The 13748-nt window shown below is 46.7% G+C and overlaps 1 protein-coding gene across 1 annotated transcript in view; it reads left to right on the top strand.

Moving 5' to 3' along the window:
- The window catches only part of FANCA (FA complementation group A), a 52032-nt gene that overhangs the window by 7920 nt on the left and 30364 nt on the right, over window positions 1–13748 (top strand). Inside the window, exons 3-14 of the mRNA XM_023732600.1 lie at window positions 2422–2515; window positions 4352–4494; window positions 4612–4707; window positions 5681–5754; window positions 7750–7862; window positions 8861–8943; window positions 9175–9208; window positions 10031–10097; window positions 10877–10989; window positions 12149–12225; window positions 12573–12714; window positions 13330–13463. Coding sequence (XP_023588368.1) covers window positions 2422–2515; window positions 4352–4494; window positions 4612–4707; window positions 5681–5754; window positions 7750–7862; window positions 8861–8943; window positions 9175–9208; window positions 10031–10097; window positions 10877–10989; window positions 12149–12225; window positions 12573–12714; window positions 13330–13463 — 1170 coding nt within the window. The remainder of the gene's footprint in view (window positions 1–2421; window positions 2516–4351; window positions 4495–4611; window positions 4708–5680; window positions 5755–7749; window positions 7863–8860; window positions 8944–9174; window positions 9209–10030; window positions 10098–10876; window positions 10990–12148; window positions 12226–12572; window positions 12715–13329; window positions 13464–13748) is intronic.

Raw genomic sequence — 13748 nt, 5'->3', positions numbered from 1 at the left:
TTCAGGAAGGTTATCCGATTCTTTATTTCAGTCATTTGCTGAAGCCATCTTGTCCTGATTTTTTGTATGTTTTGACATTGTCTACTGTCTCCGAGATATCAAGGTATTATTTTCTTTATTTATTGATTGTATGTTCATTTGTTTCGTCCTGCTTGTTTTGTTTTGATATGTCAAGGTGGGCATCCTGGCTGTGCTTGTCTGCCTGACCATCTGTGGGCGCGATAGCTCTCACCACCTTAGGCAGGGCAGCAGCAGGCTGGGCAAGTTCACTTCTCTGTACACTGCTTTAGCGAGATGGCTGAGGGTGGACTAAGTGAATGCTGTCTGCCTCCTGATGTTGGTCCAGTGGTGTGGGAGCGTTCTTATCCCTTCACCAGATGGGTGGGGTTGTAGTATGGGCTTACTTTCCACTGTTCAGTAGCTGGTTGAGTGGCAGGAGGAGTGGGGTGGTGCAGGCCCGAAGCAGCGGTGGGTCTCAGCGACAGGAATACTATAGCCGTGGCAGTACAGTGGGGGCCAGCGAGAAGAGGGAGAGGTGGGGTATGGGGCTAGGTGAGAGGGAGAAAGAAAGAAAAGAAATAAAGGGGGCGATATGGTTGTAGCCAGCAGGTAGATGCAGGGCGGACCAGAGGCCAGCGGGGAGGAGGGTAGATGATATACGGGGCTATATGGGATGGAGAAAGAAAAGGAAGAAAAATAAAAAAGAAATAAAATTTTAAAAAGTGGTGCATTGGTGGCCAGCAGGGAGCAACGGGGCAGACCCAGGGGCCAGTGGGTCGGGAAGGGAGGTGATGTACGGGGCTAGGTGGGAAGGAGAAAGAAATAAAATTTTAAAAAACGGCAACAGTGGGGCAGGGCAGACCTGGGGCGGCAGCAAGCCAGTGGCTCTCTAGCCATGGTGGTGTGGTGGGGGCCTGTGGCAAGAGGGGGAGGTGGCATACGGTGCTCGGTGGGGCGGAGAAAGAAAAGGAAGAAAGAGAAAAAATTTAAATAAATAAAAATAGCATGGTGAGGGCCGTCGAGTAGGGACGGGGTGGACCTGGGGTCTGGTGGGAAGGGAAGGGAGGTGATGTATGGGTCTAGGTTGGAGAGAGAAAGAAAAAAAAGAAACAAAAATTGCAGCATGGCAAGTGGTGTGATGGCCTGGGGCAGTGGCGGGCTGGTGGCTCTCTAGTCACAGCGGTGCGTGTGGCAGGGACCAGCGGGAAGGGGGGTAAGTGTCATACGGAGGGAGAAAGAAAAGGAAGAAAGAGAAAAAAAGAAAGAAAAAGGCAATGTGGCAGGAGCCAGCAGGTGGGGGTGGGGCGGACCTGGGGCATCTGCGGGCTGGTGGCTCTCTAGCCATGGTGGCATGGTGAGGGCCAGCGGGAAGTTGGGGAAAGTGTCAAACGGGGTTAGGTGGGAGGGAGAAAGAAAAGGAAGAAAGAGTGAGAGAAAAAAACCACATGGTGGGAGTGGGCAGGGTGGTCCTGGCGGGGGGTGGTGGTTGCCAGGATGGGGGGTTCTTGCTTCTCTACTCAACAGAAGGGTGAGGGGTGTGAAAGCATCTTTCTCTGGTGACTAGGTTCTCTGTCTCCTGTTGGGAGCTCTCTGAAGTTTCCTTCCTGTACTCCCTGTCTGGGTCGTTGCTGGCTATACTTCAAGATAGCCATGCTGTGCCATGTCAGTTGGCAGAGGATCTCCACTCTGTATCTCTCCTTGTTCTCTGTTTTCTGTCAGTTTCTTCTTCCATTCGGTGTTTGATCTAGTTCTTTATCCTTTCATTTGATGCTTAGGGTTCCAGGTTTGACATTTGTATCTGTTTTACTTAGTTTTGCTGCAGAGGGACAGCACAGTGCGTTGGTCTAGGGCACCATGTTGGCTCCACCCTGACATTTGGGCTTTCTGGACCCAGCCAAGGCATAATCTTCATAAAAAGTTACTTGGAAGCCTAGTGACTATTGGATAAAAAAAACCAAAACCAAACTCATTGCTGTTGAGTTGATTTGAACTCATAGTGATCCTGTAGGATAGAGTAGAACTGCCCCATAGGGTTTCCAAGGCTGTAATCTTTACAGAAGCAGTCTGCCACGTCTTTCTCCTGCAGAGCAACTGGTGGGTTCAAACTACCAACCTTTCAGTTAGCAGCCTAGTGTTTTAACCATGGCATCACCAGGGCTCCTTGTATCTGGTAAAGTACCCATTAAATGTTGACTGGGTGAGAGAAAAAAATGGGAGCATTTATCTCTTTGGAGATAAAAGAAGTTGAAAATGAATAATAATTCTCAAAAGTCTTTTTAGTAAGTCTCACTTTTTAAAATGTCGTACTTCAAAATATTTGAGACTCTCCCAGTTGGCAAGCATTATATATATATACAGGTTGTTTTTGTGTACACACAGGTTGGATTATAAAAATGGATCTCTTTGTGTTTTGGTTTCTAGGTAGAAGGTCCACAGTGTAAAAAATTGTGTCTCAGCAAATACATTGATTGTGACAGTTCTGAGGCCTACAGTAGTCCTTCCACTTCATTTATAGGTGAGTTACAGCTTCGTTTTCGTAATATGTGGGGTTACAGAGGGCTTTTTACGTGAAGTGACCATGATTTATATAGAAATATAATTTCTCCAAAATAATGGTTTTTTACTTATGTATGTATGGAGTCCCTGGGTGACTCAGATGGTTGAGTGCTCGACCACTAGCCAAAGGTTGGTGGTTCTGTTCACCCAGAGACGCCTCGGAAGAAGGGCCTAGCGATTTGCTTCTGAAAGGTCACTGTCTTGAAAACCCAGTGGAGCGGTTCTACTCTCCACACATGGGGTCACCGTGAGTTGGAACCTACTTGACAGCAGCTAACACCAGCAACAATAACTTATGTATGTGGTCTTGAACTATAGGACTTGTTTTTGTGACTTGCCTTTGGCTCATTAATGATGCTATTGTTTAAAAGTAGTTTGACTCAGCATGGGGCTCAGAAGCACATGGAACAGTAACGACAGATGTGCACCTTGTTCACGGAAGTTGTGAAAACGGGTTGTACTGGGGGCAGGAGAGAAAGCAGGAACCAGAATATGTTTCTAGGTGCTTATGCCCCGCCCCCTCCAGGTTTGAGAGTATAATCCAGGGGAAGTTTTTGTTATTATGTAATGACTTGTTTCAGAAAGAGGCATTATTTAATTCATTAATTTGTTTTAGATTTCTAGTAAAATAATAGGCCTGCCTTGACAACTGATTACTAAAGGTCACTGATGAATGATACTGCTTTTCATTGCCATAATTGTTATTTGAATTTCCCAAATTATGCATCATCTTCTCAGGGAACCAAGCTCAGCCACACTCTCTTGTATGGGCTTTTGAATCAAGGCATAAGGACGTATGTAAGGAAGCTCTTAAGCTCACCACAGAAATATAAATAGACCCTTAATTCAAGAATTTTTTAGTTCTTTTTCCTGCTGAAGATATTGGCTGCCATACTTGTTCATATTTATATTAAAAAAGTAAAAGTTAGCCTTGTAAATAAAAGCAGAAATAAACTTTCCCATGGAAATAAGTGGCTAGAAATTGGCATTATTTTCTACCATAAATTCTTTCTTGGCCATAGCAGTTGATAGTTTCTAATACTGTCATCTGAGGCCGCTATAACTATGATATTAGTACTGTGTAAGCATTTTCAGAGCCTTGAAAATAAAGTGCATATACTATAAACAGTTTTTTATTTTTCTTTTTGAAACCTAGTTTTGGAAGTCAAATGAAATAGGCATTACCTCTTCCCGTGCTGCCAGAGTTTCTCATTCTCTTGAACTCAGACCAGAGACTGGTCTCTCAGGAGACTGGTGGCTGCTTCTGGGTCCAGCTCCCAGTTCTGCCTGGCAGCCTGCAGATAGTGCATTTGTGACCTCTCCGCTGCCCCCATGTTGGGTGCATGATGGAGCTTTAGGAAACCCTGACCCAGATAGGCTCAGACTTCAGTGTGAGGTCAGTGAGAGCAGGTGCACCTCTGACACTGAAGTCGTTAGAAAAACAGGAATTAATATAAAGATCTCGTTAGAGTTCTCACATTGTTGTCCTCCTTTGGGAAAAGATGATAAAGTTCTTGGTCATGATATGTCTACTAAACTGCAGTTTATATCACACAGAACACACAGATTTGTATGTGGACTTAAGATGATCCTCTTGTCAGCTGCTTCAGTAGTGAAAGTGTCTTAATTTTATCGTGTTTTCCCCTATAGATCTATTCTTCCCTTCAAAAGGCAGTTTTCTTTGGCACTAGAACTTAAAATAAGGCATTGTTAGCTGCAAGTGTTCTGTGTTAAATTTTGTTGTATATATAACCATGTTTTAAGAGAAGGATAATGGTTTTGTTTTGTCTTTCAGGCTCTGCTTTGCAGGATCAAGCCTCGAGGCTGGGGGTTCCAGTGGGAATCCTGTCAGCCAGGATGGCTGCCTCTAGCATTGGAGAGATATGTGAGACCACAGGGCTATCCAGTCCCACTGTGCTGCTCAACTTGGAGCAGAGGGTAAGATGCCAGCACAGAGAGGGAAGCAGGTGCTAATTAGTACTTGTTCAGAAAAAAGGAACATTTCTTTACTATTATTCTAGGTATTTGCCTATTGAAAAAAATTTCTCTTTTCAGAAGAAACTGTCTTCCTTAATAGAGACTGCTCAGTATTTATTGGCAAACAGTATGTTCTGCCGTCTCTCCTTCTGTCAAGAATTATGGAAAGTGCAGGTAAATTTGAGATTGTGTTTCTGACTCTATAGTTTTTTTCACCCTGTGTTCTGTTGATTTGGATGGAGCCAACAGCATCTCTAGGCATTTGCAGGAATTCTACCAAGCATCTGATTAATTATAGAGAATGGAAAAAAACAAAAAACAGTGCAAGATATATCTCTGTGGATGGGAAAGAAATACTTTGAATTGCTACATGTGTCAGTATCCACCCATCGTTAATAACACTTATTAGAATAAAATACATCACAAAAACATGGTACTCAACCTTCTTAGGTATATTATTATGAAGCATTCTCCAGAGCAGTTTAGTAAACTAGGAAAATGTAATTTAAAAATTATACTTATCTGCTCTTTTTTGAAAAATTTTGAACTCAGTAGGTTTACAGATTTTTGAAGGGCTAAAAGAACTCAAAGTGTCTACCTTGTGTTACTAAATAAGTTCAGCAAGTACATAGAAAACAGAAAGAAAAAACCAAGGTGACTGTCATGTGGAGTTTTTCCCTGTTCTCTCATGCAGCATACGTTATAGGGTTCACTTGATTTGTCTGACACCAGTGTGGTCCCTGCACTCAATGATTACTGTCTAGTTGGGGGAAAAGGCAACTAAACATACATGAATTGCGATTATACAGGTGTTCACAGGTGTACAAAGAAGAGCGGACACATGTATCAGATTGAATGGTTAGGAAAGGCTTCCTGGAATAGCTGGAAGTTGCACTGATTTTGAAGGAAGAGTACGCATTGGCTGGATAGAGAAGTGAGGGCAACATAGGCAATGGGAAGGAAGCAGCCTGTTAAAACACAGGTCAGGACATGAGCAGAGCATTTGTGGGGAATGTGTGTAAAACATATATTTCAGACGTGCTTGTTACTCTAATTTTCAATAAAGCGTTATGGTTAACAACCCTGCTTGAACATTTTATAGGAAAACTTGCATGTAAATGACTGATAGTACTGTTATTTTCTTCAGAAGCCTTTGGCGCTTGAAGCTGTGTGGCATCTTCATATACAAAATATTGTGAGCCTACAAGAGCTGCTGGAAAGGTAGTGTACCAATGGTAATTTAGCCTTACTTAAATATTACATGGTTTATTTTTTGCAACCTAGTCCAATGTGAATTATTTCTATTTCAGAGCCAAGAATCACCTTAAAAACCTATTATTTTATTATTTAAAGAGACTATTTCTGGCAATTGAAATCCTTATCATGCACGGACTTGGCAATGTTTTCTTTGTGTAAGATATATCTTGTGATAATAATGTTTTAAAGAACTAAAGAGACAGGTAATTTTAAAATGGCAATACTCCCCAAATAGATATATACATTCTGTGCAATTCTTATCAAAATCCCAGGTGGCTTTTTTGCAGACATTGATAAGCTGATCCTAAAATTGATATGGACATGCAAGGGACCCAGAATAGCCAAAACAATCTTGAAAAAGAACAAAGTTGGAGGACTTTCATTTCCCATTTTCAAAACTTATAACAAAGCTACAGCAGTCAAGACTGTGTGATATTGGCATAAGGGTAAATATATAGATTAAAGGAATAGAATTGATAATGCAGAAATAAAACTATACATTTATGGCCAATTGATTTTTAGGAAGGGCACCAAGACCAATGGGGAAAGAATAGTCTTTTCAAGAAATGGTTTTCGGGTAACTGGTTATTCACATGCAAAAGAATGAAATTGGATCCCTACTTCACACCATATGCAAAATTAACTTAATTGAATCAGAGACCTAAGTGTAAGAGCTAAGTATAAAACTCTTAGAAGAAAACATACGTGTAAATTTTATGACCTTGGATTAAGGCAAGTGTTTCTTAGATGACACCTAAACAATTGAAGAAAAAGTAGATAAATTGGGCTTCGTCAAATTGAAAAACTTTGGTAAGTCAAATGACACTACTAAGAAAGTAAAAAGACAACTCACAGAATGAGGGAAAATATTGGCAAATCATATATCTGATAAGAGTCTAGTATCTAGAGTATAAGACAGTCCAGTTTAAAAATGGGCGGAGGAGCTGAGTAGACATTTCTCCAAAGAAGATACACAAATGGCCAATAAGTGCATGAAAAGATGTTCAATGTCATTAGTCATCAGGGAACTACAAATAAAAACCACAATGAGATGCCACTTCAGACCCACTAAGATGGCTATAATAAAAAAGACAGATAATAACAAGTGTTACCAAGGATATGGAGAAATTGGAACCTCGAACATTGCTTGTGGGAATGTAAATAGTGTGACTACTTTGGAAAACAGTTCAATGGTTCCTCCAAGTGTTAAAACAAAGTTATTATATCCCAGCAATTCTACTCCAAGAGAATTGAAAACATATTCCTACACAAAAACTTGTATATGGATGTTCACAGCAACAGTATTTATAATAACCAAAAGGTGGAAACAACCTGTGTCTGTTAATTGATGAGTGGATAAAAAAAGGGGTAGATCCGTACAATAGAATATTTTTCAGCCATAGAAAGGAATGAAGTTCTGATACATGTTGCATTGTGAATGAACCTTGAAAACGTTAAGCTCAGTTTAAGAAGCCAGACACGAGGACATGAATTGTGTGATTCCGTTTATATGAAACGTCTTGAAAATGTAGGTAAACCTATAGAGATAGAAAGTAGATTAGTAGTTGGCTAGGAGTGGGAACAGGGAGTGACTGCAAGTGAGCATGAGGAAGGTTTTGATTTTGAGATGGTTGTTCCCGCCCATCCTCGCCTGGACCATCTGCTCTTCGGGCTGGGAGCTGTAAGTAGTTCCATGAGAAGGGAAGGGGGTACTCGGTGGAGTAGGGTGGACTGCTTAGTGGGCCTCAGCCTCAGTACAGGCCTGGTCGGCACCCCCTTCCCTGGTGCCCTGTGTTGGCTGGCCCCATTGGGAGCCCTTTATACCTGAGCTGTGGGCCGAGGCCTTAGGCAGCCACCTATGTGTACTCAGGCCCATGAGTCCTAGTGAAGTGAGGGTTGAAGAAAGTGCACTGACAGCAACAGTGACATGCTGATGCCAGCTGTGCTTTGTATCTCCAGGCACTCGGACATGCAGGCCCTGGTGGTCTGGCTGTGCAGGAATCTGGGCCTTCTGTGTGAGCAGATGGAAGCGCCAAGCCCATCTGCTGATGTCGCCAGAGCTGTGCTTGCTGGTGAGTGCAGGCTCAGCCTGTGGGAGGCAGGCCTGTCTACCCATGGCCAAGTGGACCCAGTGTGAGTCATCCTGGTGGGCTTGGGTGGGGCAGGGTGGAGGGGGTGGCACAGTGACTGTTGAGTGTTAGACATCTTTCCCCTAGTGTGACCTGGCCACTCTGCTCTCCCTGCTCCTAGCCAGTAGACCCCACCTCTCCCAGGGTTGAGGACACAAAATGTGCAAATCAGTGAAAAGTTAGAGGTGGCATGTTCCACACAGGTGCCACAAACCATGCACAGTTGCCACACAAGGGTACTCTGTGGGTTTTTTCCTTTGCAAAAGATGTATTCCTAAAAAGATATTTTTTCTAAAATCTTGTTGGTGGTGTTAGCTGCTTATGATTCCTATTGCTTCTGTAACCTAGTCCCGGATAGTTTAAACATCACTGTCTTTAGGATGCCTTTGAATTTAAAAAAAAAAGTCTGTAAAAGCAAAATATAGTGAAACAACAACTTAACTAAAAGGCTTTAGCGGTCTGCCATTTTGATTAATTGAAGATTCTGCAGAAAATCCTTTTCATTTCAATTCCCTTGATTGTAATCTTTTAAAAAGGTGTGAGCCCATTTCCTGCTTCTTTCCCCAGAATGGTGCTTCCGGTCCCTCTATAAATGTAACTTGTTTTTGGAGTAGGAGATTGGCGGGCAGTGTTGCCCACGACAGCCCTTGGAAATGGACAGCCATTTTGTGTGTTTTAAGAGGAAAAAAAAAATCCTTAAAATACACTTGATGAATTAGGGATGTTTCTTTTTCAAATAGAATAGCAAGGAGAAGTCTGGTTAGATACCAGGTTTGGCTGGTGGGCAGCCTCACCCATGTTAGGCTTAGCGGTGTCTGGCTTTTCAGGTCCTGCTGCAGCCCATGGCATGCGGACCACTCCCTGGAGGGGGATCTGCATGGTTCACAGAGGGTACATGGAGACCATCATGTGTGTAAATATTTCGGTTTTATCATTTTCAGATTTTGTGCGGATGTTTGTTTTGAGGGGATTTCAGGAAAACTTGGATCTGAAAAGAAATGTGGAGCAGGAGAAGCTGCCCCAGGTAGGGGAACAGGATGGGTAGAGGTGAGAGGCCTGGCTGCACTTGGAATGGCCGCGCAGGCCTCACCCCCAGGACTTCGGAGGAAACCTGCTACGCGGTGCTGCTCCGCATTTACTGGGTCATGGGTTCTGGGGGGCCTGCAGCACCTCAGCCCAAATCCTGGCTGGAGCATTAATAGTGCAGGTTTGTGCCCAAGTGTATTGCTTAGTAACATGGTCCATGTCCCCACAGGTCGCTGCCGCAGTTCTGCAGAGCCTGCTGAATGGTGAGTGCCTGCCAGTGCGCTGAGGGTTGTTTTTTCCTGCTAGCAGGTCCAGCATTCCCTGTGTCCACCTCCCTGTAGCATCCTGGTGCTGAGGCTGCTTTCTGGTGGTCATTAGCTAAACTCACCTCCACTCTCTCAGTTCTGCCAGCTCCAGTTTTCACTTACTGAGCTGCGGCACAAGGCCAGGTCACCTCAGGTGAATTGCGAAGCATCTCATTGTTCCGTATTCTGATGCCCTGGAACATAAGTCCTTGCTGTTAGTAATTGTGGGAGTGACTTCTCTATTGTTTCCTATTTTCAGTTGTTAAGAGAAGACATGCATTGTAGATGAGCAAATAGTAAACATTTTTTCTTTCAAATTAATCTCTATTGTTAAGTTGAAATCACCAGAGAAAGCATGGCTTGGGCACTTGTTTTTAGTTACCTGAGTATCTGGGATGTTTTAGGAAAGATTATTGTGGGTCAGACAGTAGAAGGCATGTGGAAGCGTGCCTCTATGGCCATGGCCTGCGAGGCCTCCTACCTCCCCATGTCAGCACCCTGCATGACCCCCTCCCTCCCCACGTCATCACACCCTACATGCCTGTCCAGGGCTAGCCATGGGGAGCACATCACCTGCTGGGGTTCTTGTGCAGTTTAATGTGGTGAGCCCAGGGCTGTCATTGACACTGGCCAAAGGAATTACTGGTGATTTGTTGTCCTTCCCATTGGCAAGAACTAGAGGTACTTACTGAATTCTGCTGCAGAGCTGCTCAGCACGGCAGGGCAGTCCTGGGGTCCTTGGAGCTGATGTCTGTTTCCTGTCCCCACGTCTGTCCCCAGCCTCCCTTGAAGCTCTGGCTGCTGGAGAGCAGGACGTGTCTGTGGCGCCTGGGCCCGCACAATGCTGGTGAGTCCCTGCAGGTAACTGGGTAGGTGGGTGTTCCCATGATGAACTCAGCACAATCTAGGCCACTGCAGCATGTGGCAGGGAGGGGCAGTGGAACGCACCAGAGGTCTCTGGAGGTGAGGTGGCAGGCTGGTCCCCTCCCTGCAGGGTCATCTTCCGTCCACTGGAGTCATACCTTCTGGGCCTGACCCCTGTCCGCACCCTGTGCCCTAGGGCAGCCCTTCGCCCCTCGAGTCGCCTCTCACTTCTGCCTCCTGCTGCGAACCGAACCACCAGCCATCCTCCCTCTGCTTGCTGGCTTGTAAATGTTTTAATTAGTTGCCAACATTTTAAAATCAGATGTCACCTAACAGTTTGGATAGTCAACCTCCCTTGAGACACTGGAAGCTGTAGCGTCCCCAACACCTCATCCTCTGTGGATGGCATGTGGCCCTGATGGTATCCTGCATGGCAGCCTGTCCTGCATGGTAGCCTGTCCCATGCGCAGCCCAACCCTTCCTCACTCCTTCCTGACTCTATTTGATAGGTCCCATAACAATCTTTTTTGTTAAAACTGAACTTTGGCTCCACCTGAAGTCTGTGGGGCTACAGGGTGTGACGGGGAGAGCCTGTCCAGGCTTTAATGAAGGAGGGTGTGGGGGACTCTCCTGGGGCTGTGGCCGCTGTGCTGTGGTGGCTTCACTCTCTTGTACGTAGAGACAGCCCTTGTCAGTGCTGGTTCACCTCAGCCACCTAGGGGGTGGCCACTGTGCCTCCTGAGCCCACTCCCACATTTGTAGGCTCACTGTGTTCAGTGGACACATGTACTGCAGTGTAATCGCGACAGAGACCCTGAAGAGATATTTTAGCCACACCCTGATGCAGATACTCACCTATAACCCCGTGCTGAAAGGTGGGTACCTGGTGGGGGGTACGGTCACAGCCCCTGGGGACACAGTGACCTCGGTGATACAGGCTTACACACTGGGGACCCCAGGTCGCTCCCTGCTGCGATGGTCATGGTGACAGCCCTGTGCAGGTGACACTGGTGATGCGTGGGTGGCGGGGTATGGATGCCCAGGACCCCTGGGGATGGTGACGGACCCTCTGTTTCACTAATTGGAGTCCCCCCCATTTTAGAAGTGGCTCATCTCATAGGGGAGATTTAGACTAAAGATGAGTTGAGAGAAGCATTGTCACTTAGCCCACCACCACCATGAAGTGTGTCTGGTCATTTTTAACACAGGTTGTTAAAAACACAGGTATCATTGCAGGTGCCATGTATGGTTCAGTGTACCATTGTATCGTAAACATCTTGTGCAGCTACAGTATTTTCTTGAATGTGCTCAGTGTGGGAGCAGTGGTACCGTGACTGCTTCCTGCACTTCCTCATGTAGACACAGCTGCAGTAAGCCCTGGCTCACCACACTCACCCATGGTCAGTAGTGGGTTCCCGGGTTTGCCTCGCTCATTCATGGTCATAGCGTGTCCCAGAGTTATCATGCACATCCGTGGTCAGTAGCATGTCCCCAGGGTTGCCATGCTCACCCATGGTCAAGAGCATGTCCCCAGGTTTGCCATGCTCACCCATTGTTGGTGGCATGTCCCTGGGGTCGCCACATTTACCTGTGGTCAGTGGTGTGCCCTCCAGGTTCCCACACTCACCTATGGTCAGAAGCGAGTCCCCAGGGCCAGTCGTTGAGCTGAACGACAGGCACAGCTATGCCCCCGACAGATGGAGAGTGTCCAGCTCCTGCCCAGCCAGTGCTGGGTGTTGACCATTTAAAGTGTAGACACAGCAGAATTTAAACGTGCCTGATGGGCTGGACAAAGGATGGCTGCTTTTATTACATAAATAACTTGTGCAAGTTGTGGAAAAACTCTTAAGGTTCCAGTAGGTGACTGGGCAAAAGACACAGACATTTCCTAACAGAGAAAATAGTTGACAGAAAAGGTCAACTTCACTGATAATTAAATGCTGGTTAAAACGAGGTGATTTTTGTCATTGAAGTTTTGGAGCACACTGACTGGTGCTGCTGATGTGACGTGTTGGTGGTCTCTCCCGAGTGCAGTGTCTGACGCCATCCAGATGCAAAGAGAATGGACCTTTGTGAGGACCTCCCCTCTGCTCACCAGCCTGTACCGCAGGGTGCGTGTTCCTGTGCGACCCCCTTGCTGCTGTGTGCGGGCAGTGGGACTTCACATCTGCAGGTTCCAAACCCTTGTCAGCCGGCTGATGCAGACGCCAGATGGGGTTAGGAGTTAACCTGACAGGCCGTCTGCACTGGGGCCAGGTCACCTGGCATGCATCTGCTCTCATGCCTCCTTGCCAAGACAGCCACGGAGAGGGAAGCCAGTGTCCAGTGTCTTGGGTGGCTGCGCCCATGGCTTTGGCACCTTTCTGATGGGTGTGCGGTGGCTGCGGGGGAGGTGAGAGATGAGACCCTGCTGACGAGGTGTGCTCTGATATTAAGGGAGTGGCCGCTTTTGTTTTAGCTCTTTTCAGTGCTGAGTCCTGAGGAGCTGCTTGGCTGCATGCAGGAGGTTTTGGACATGCACGAGGTGAACTGGCGGCATGTGCTTTCCTGCATGTCCACCCTGGTCGTTTGCCTCCCAGACGCGCAACAGCTAGTCAGAGGTATGTGTCAGCAGCGGCCCATGGCATGTAGTGTCTGTGTCCATGTATGTGCCTGTGCGTCCATGTATGTGATTTGTGTACCAGTATTGCCAAATGCCTGCTCTCACAGCCAGCTAATTAGTGCACAAGAAGGGGCGCGGATGGCGGGCGGAAGCACCATCCCCTCTACTTCACTGGGAGCTCGGGTGATGAGCGGAGAGCCCATCGTTGGTCTGTGGTCCAGTTAGCTGCCGAGGTCCGGCTACTTGGCACAGGGTCCCCCATGAACCCCCTTGGTGCCAGCCCAGGACCGAGTCTCCACCCCTTGCCGCATCCTCTTGGACACCTTATCACTCCCCTGTGGTGTGGGTGTGCCAATCCTGGGGTCGGCAGGTGCCACCAGTCCTTAGTCACAGCCTCAGCTGTATCAATGCGGCCACTGGTCCCTATCATGGCTTCAGCTGTGTCCGTGAGGCTGCTGGTCCCTATCACAGCCTTGGCTGTGTCCCTGTGGCATGCATTTGGTGTGCTCTTGTTGTGTCCAGACTCAGAAAGTGATGTTTAGACTCATTGGCCTGACAGAGCTGTGACTTCTCCCTGCTGGACCCTCACCCTGCATAACTCACTTCTCCCCAGACTGGGTGGCCCGCCTGGTGGCCCACGCGTTTGAGAGCTTTGACCCGGAGAGCTTGGTCCCTGCCTTCCTGATCATACGCCAGGCTGCACTGGAAGGCCCCACCATGTTCCCGCCTTACACGGACTGGTTCAAGGTGGGTGCCAGGCGTGAGGAGCTGCCATCGTCTTGAAGTGATAGACAGGACGGCTTGGGGCCATGCAGTGGGAAGGGGTACTGTGGCAGGGAGGGGGTGGTGAGGGGAGAGGAGCTGTGAGGGGTTGGGGGTCTGCAGTGGGGAGGAAGACTGTTGAGAGGGTGCCTGGGGAGTGGAGGACTGCCACAGGGGGTTCTTTATTTATTTATTTATTTATTTATATTTTATTGTACTTCAGGTGAAGGCTTACAGAACAAATAGTTTCTCATGAAACAGTAGTACACA

The sequence above is a fragment of the Trichechus manatus genome, unplaced genomic scaffold, assembly GCF_000243295.1.
Source record: "Trichechus manatus latirostris isolate Lorelei unplaced genomic scaffold, TriManLat1.0 scaffold00053, whole genome shotgun sequence".
Lineage (NCBI taxonomy): Eukaryota > Metazoa > Chordata > Mammalia > Sirenia > Trichechidae > Trichechus > Trichechus manatus.
The sequence above is the reverse complement of the archived record's forward strand: the minus strand, read 5'-3'. Positions and strand labels throughout refer to the sequence as shown.